The sequence below is a fragment of the Pituophis catenifer genome, unplaced genomic scaffold (assembly GCF_029215685.1).
Source record: "Pituophis catenifer annectens isolate HBS135680 unplaced genomic scaffold, rPitCat1.0.hap2 SCAF_4, whole genome shotgun sequence".
Taxonomy (NCBI): Eukaryota; Metazoa; Chordata; class Lepidosauria; order Squamata; family Colubridae; genus Pituophis; species Pituophis catenifer.
In genome coordinates, this window is record NW_027256884.1 from 14,191,066 (window position 1) to 14,196,871 (window position 5,806).

General features: G+C 45.9%; 1 protein-coding gene across 1 annotated transcript; it reads right to left on the minus strand.

Annotated features, from left to right (window-relative positions):
• Nucleotides 1–282: 282 nt before the first annotated feature.
• COMMD6 (COMM domain containing 6) lies at nucleotides 283–5,681 on the minus strand. Its single transcript, XM_070943128.1, has 6 exons — nucleotides 5,576–5,681; nucleotides 5,293–5,358; nucleotides 4,657–4,733; nucleotides 4,265–4,433; nucleotides 2,161–2,313; nucleotides 283–783 (listed from the first exon to the last, which is right to left on the minus strand). Exons 1-6 carry the CDS (start codon nucleotides 5,651–5,653, stop codon nucleotides 733–735), a joined length of 594 nt encoding a protein of 197 aa, XP_070799229.1. The 5' UTR covers nucleotides 5,654–5,681; the 3' UTR covers nucleotides 283–732.
• Nucleotides 5,682–5,806: the final 125 nt, after the last annotated feature.

A 5,806-nucleotide genomic window follows, 5' to 3' on the forward strand; every position in this document is an offset into this window, starting at 1 on the left:
ACAAGTATTGTTATGTATATATGTAAATAAATAAATAAATATAAGAAGTATATGTATAAAATACCTCCCGGAATACGGCTGATTCCGGATCTCCGCACTTTCCGTAAGGCCCTGAATAATAACCTGACCAATGTGGTTTATTCAATAAAATCTGATCAATTGACTTAAGTCTGATACACCAGGTTAGACCAGTGATTAAGAAGGGTCCTTACCTTTGGTGTGAAATACCCAACCCAAAGTTGGCAGAACGAAGGCAGCCGAGAGACACAAAGAACAGCCTCACACATTTCCCATCCTTTTATTAAGGAATTGAAGGCTGCCTTCTAGATCCATAGGATTTTCCATGCAGATTTCTAGATGGTGATGGCACCACTGCTTTCCCAACATTGTTCTAGTTGCAGAGATGGGGAGAACTAAGACCTTAAAGGAAGGCATATCTTGGGTAGTTGTCAGGACACGATTGAGTTTATTTCTCCTACGGAGCCACTCCTCCGGTCTTCTTCTGAGTGGCTGAGATAGGTTCCACCTAAATTCTGGGGTGAAACAGGAGGTCCCTTTCAGGAAGAGGACTCGTATGGAGAATTTCACTCAACGCAGGAGAAGTTTGCAGCTCTTCAGCTGGAGAAAGTCATGGTGGAAACCCCAAGAGAAGAATAAACCTACATCTCTTGCTGGAGAATCATTCCGTAGAACGATCTTTTAGGAGGCAAGGGGAGGCTGGACTGCAGTGGTTCAAAATGTCTCAAGAACGCTTGCCATCTCCTTGAATTGGCTGTGGAAATTCTGAAAGGGGAAAAAACAAGAGAGAAATAAAGTGGCATCAAGGGAACACCAACAAGGGACGGTTTGCTCACACTAAAAATCTCACTCTAGAGATGCAATGTGCTGCAGGGTGCCACATGTGCATATATGGTCAACACACACCTCATTTTTCTTTAGGCAGCCAACCAAGGGCTGAGTTAGACCAGCATCATCATCATCATCTAACGACCCCTTAATCCCTTATGGGGTGGAGTCTGGGCAACTGAATGTAGCTAGCAGAGTGTTTACTGGCCAGATGCCCTTCCTGTCACCAACATGGAGTTTTGTTCAGCAGATACATTCTCATTGTGCCCAGAGAGATAAATATCTGCCTCTACCTAGGATCGAACTCACAGCCTCCTGATTATGAGGCGAGAGCTCCACCTCTAGGCCACTGCACCACTCCTGAGTTATAGCATGTTCGCCGTAAACTCAACGCGTCGCATTGCGAACCCCACCACAACTGCGTTCAAGTCCCACAGGTGCTTTTTCGAATGGTGTGAGGGTCTGAATGGTAAAAGGTTAAAAAAAAGAAAAAAATGCAGACTACAGGAATCATTTGCACTTCAGTTTGAGATACAGACATTACTCAGGTGATCCTGAAAACACAGATAAACCTCCAAGCGGCCTGAATGACTTGCTCAAAGAATGCAAATGATCAACTGTCTGCAAGGCAGGGTGGATAAAAATCAATGATTTTTTTAAAAAAATCAAAAAAAATCAGATTTTTTTTTATTTAAATTGGATTTTTTTTATTTAAATTGGATTTTTTTTATTTTTATCGAATTTATTTTAATAAAAAACTTTTGGGGTAAAAATCTATCGTAAGATAGTTTTCTATTTAAGATACATAAATAATTTAGTTTATTCAGCATGAAATGGAGCTTAGTTATGTAGCACGAGGCTGTATATTCTGCAACACTGGGACTATCGGTGAGTCAACAGTGGGTCAAAGGAGTAGCAGAGATGACAGCTGCTCTTTAACAATTATGATTTAAATCGAGTTGATTTAAATCAAGCCTTTTTACTAGTGATTTAAATCATCATTTAAATTGTGATTTAAATCAACTCGATTTAAATCAAATCCACCCTGCTGCAAGGAATATAAATCCTTCCATTCCTCACCATACAATCGGAGCTGAAGAAGCTTTTTGGATGAGAAGCGAAATGTCTTTAAAGAAAATCCAGAAAGTCCAGTTGCCTCTTGAAGAAGCACCTTTGGGACAACCATGACCTGGATGACTGAGAATCTCCGTAGATTTTCAACTAACGGAAGCCATTTCTGCTACAAAACGTTCAACTACTCAATGGACCACGGTTTTCCAAAAGAGCAGAGACCAGGAAGGGCCCTTTACCAACCTGAAACTGAGAGATTGTCATTTCAAAGCTTTTGCACCTGATGTTCCCCAAACTATCCGCAACTTTTAACGCCACCGTAACACAAGGCGATTTCAAGGATTTACAGCTGTCGGCACTCATGGCGATTCCCAGCTTCCACTGAAAATCAACCAGCTGCAACGGGAAGAAATGAACATGTGAGATACAGGCAGCCCTTGGCTTATGACCACAGCCCAACGTTTCGGTTGCTAAGCGAGACATTCGTCCAGTGAGTTTTGTTGCATTTTACGCAACTTTCGTGCCACAGTGACTCGCCACAGTTGGTAAGTTAGTAACCCGACTGTTAAGTGAATCTAGCTTCCCCATTGACTTTTCTTGCCAGGAGGTTACATAAGCAGCGATCACAGATAATAAATAAATAAATAAATAAACCAACCAATTGCCAAGCATCTGAGTTTTGATCACATGATCATGGGGATGCTACAAAGGTGGTAACTGTGAAAAAGAATTATTGTCACACTTTTCAGTAACTTTGAATGGTCACTAAGCGAACTTGTAAGTCGAGTACTGCCTATACTTGCAGTTGAATCACCATCAACAGAGGAGGCGGAGTGACCTACTCCGAGATCTTCAACCTCATCTGAGGATTTAGTCCCTACATTATCGGACCAATTTAGTTTACTTTACTTTATTGTCATTGCACATCGTACAACGAAATTAAATGCCATCTTCAGTGTACATTATAATTATAAAAATAAAAACACAAACACACATCCTTTACATTCCATATAATTGAAACTGAAAACCCGATATTGCATTAATATTGCACTACACTGTAGAATTCAATATAGTTACTGCCCTGGGATAGAAGCTGTTTTTCAGCCTATTTGTTTTTATTATCCTGTACCGTCTGCCAGATGGTAATAGTTCAAAAAAAAAAAAGGTGCCCAGGATGAGATGGATCTTTAAGAATGTTTTGAACTTTCTTAAGGCAGCGGGAGCTATAAAGCTCTTCCAAGGAGGGGAGAGGGCAACCCATGATCCTCTGGGCAATGACGTTAACCCTCTGGGGTGCTGTCCTATCTGCCACTGTGCAATTGGCAAACCATACACAGGTGCAGTAAGTTAATTTAAATCACAGGATTGTCATTCTGGGGATGAAATTGGAAAATAATCTTTTCCACACTGGCCTGTTGCTTTTCAATATCTGACGGGTTCAATTTCAGAAGAGATGGCACTTTTGTACAAAATAATCAAACATGATTATAAAAGTCTAGATTCTCAAACTCAGTGAAAAGCCTCAAGGTCTCTAGGCCCAGCTGGAGCTATTCCTCTAGGAAGGCAGGAGGGTCAGGGATTATGGGATGAAGTCCACGGTTTACGGCCACAATTGAACCCCAAATTTCTGTTGCTAAGTGAGACATTTGTTAAGTGAATTCTGCCCCGTTTTACGTGCCGCAGTTGTTAAGTGAATCACTGCAGTTGTCCAGTTAGTGACACGGTTGTTAAGTGAATCTGGCTTCACCGTTGACTTTGCTTGGCAGGGGGTTACAAAATGTGATCACATGATCTCAGGGATAATGCAACGGTCATAAATACGAGTCAGTTGCCAAGAGTCTGAATTCTGATCATGTGAACGTAAGGACGCAGCAATGGCCGTTAAGTGTGAAAAACTGCCATAAGACACTTTTTCCAGGGCCGCTGTAACTTTGAACGGTCACTAAAGGAACTGTTGTAAGTCGAGGACTACCTGTAGTGTTGGAACAAGACTGGGAAGGCACAGGTTATAATTCACCTTCCACCAGGGAAGATCCCTAGGAGGTTTGGGGCCCAAACAGGGCAGTTGTTGGGGGAATAATAATAACAATAATAATAACTTTATTGTCATTGTACGTGAATACACAGGATACCCATACAACGACATTCATTTAACACCCAAAGACCAGGTCCAACACACATAACGATCCCCACACTCCCACCCACCACAATTCCCCACCCTTAAACCACCCAAACATCCACACAACAGACCAAGTAATGCTGTCCAACAGCTCACTGACGGTGAGCACAGGAGCAACGAAGGAGACCCATCTGATACGTAGCACTTTTAATTTCCTGTCTTCCTTACCTGCCCGGCTGCCGCCACAGGTTTTGCATCCTCCCATCCCAAAAGGGATTCTCTTTTCTCCTTCCACACCTGTTGGATGACCTGGCCAGTTGGTTGCGGCAGAAATCCGAACCTTTTGCCTAATTCGGCGGAAAATTCTTCAGCGGTGAGTTTATTTTTCGCTGCTGTGCTGTAAGACAAACCCAACCCACCCACCCAAAAACCAAACCAAATCAAATTGATCTCTTAAATAATATTTTTTTTTCCCCAGCAATTTGTATCAATCTTCCCCGCCCTCCCACCTTCCTTTGGTGGGAGTGTGCCTACCTTCCTCACCCTCCCCCAAGGGTCCAATGGCCCAAAGTAAGGGGCAGGGACAATTGGCTGGCAGAGAAGGAAGGGAGGAGATTTACCCAAAAAGCCAGGTGAGGGTCCGGAGCACCTGGCACAGGTCGGCTGGGGTTATTTCCACGCCGGCTGCGTGGCACCTCTAGAAGAGAAAAGCAGCCGTGGGAGGGCTGGTCATTCGATAGCCCACCCACCCATTTCACCCACTCTCCACTCTGGCCCCTAGCCCAGGGGTCTCCAATCTTGGTAACTTTTAAGACTTGTGGACTTCAACTCCCAGAATTCCTCTGCCAGCTAAGCTTATGGACTTCAATTCCCAGAATTCCTCAGCCAGCTAAGCTTATGGACTTCAATTCCCAGAATTCCTCAGGCAGCTAAGCTTATGGACTTCAATTCCCAGAATTCCTCAGCCAGCTAAGCTTATGGACTAACTCCCAGAATTCCTCAGGCAGCTAACCTTGTGGACTTCAACTTCCAGAATTCCCCAGCCAGCTAAGCTTGTGACTTCAACTCCCAGAATTCCTCAGCCAGCTAAGCTTATGGACTTCAACTCCCAGAATTCCTCAGCCAGCTAAGCTTGTGGACTTCAACTCCCAGAATTCCTCAGCCAGCTAAACTGGCTGAGGAATTCTGGGAGTTGAAGTCCACAAGTCTTAAAGCGACCCAGGTTGGAGACCCCCTGCCCTAGCCGACCCGCTCACCTGGCATATCTGGGAGGCATCGAAAGAGACACTCCCGGATTGCAACCGCTGCACGGCTCGCTGGCACTGCGGAAAGAAGGCAGGTAGAGACCCTTCCCCTCTTCCCTCTCCTGCAGACGCCGGGAAGAGGGGGCTGTTGGGGGTCCCGGGACCCCAAAAGGACGCTCCAAAGCCTCTCCCACCCAGATCCTTGGCAGCAAAAAAGGGGGGAAGTGGAGGGGAGAAAGGCAGACCCCCGGGCCTCTAGGGTCTGGGGTCTTCAAGGAAGGGGAGGGGGGCTCACCAGCTCCGCCAGCAGGTCCTGCGGGAGGGTCCCCAGCGGGGCAGCAGCCCAGGCTCCCCCCGGCGTTACGGGCTGCATCGCGGAAGCTGCAAATCCAGCCGATCGGAAGGGGCGGGGGAGGAAGGGGCGGCGGGAGGAGGAGGAGGGGCGTGGCTCGCCGCTTGGCCCCTCCCACCAGCCCCGCCTCCCCGCGGCTCGGAATAGCCCACGCGGCCGGGGGGGGCTGTGAGT

Coding starts and splice junctions, on each gene's coding strand:
- COMMD6 (XM_070943128.1), bottom strand. CDS start 5,653: ATGCAGCCCGTAACGCCGGGGGGAGCCTGGGCTGCTGCCCCGCTGGGG. Junction 4,434..4,656: donor ACCCTCACCTGGCTTTTTGG/GTAAATCTCCTC, acceptor TTTGTCTTACAG/CACAGCAGCGAAAAATAAAC. Junction 784..2,160: donor TGACAATCTCTCAGTTTCAG/GTTGGTAAAGGG, acceptor TTCCCCTTTCAG/AATTTCCACAGCCAATTCAA.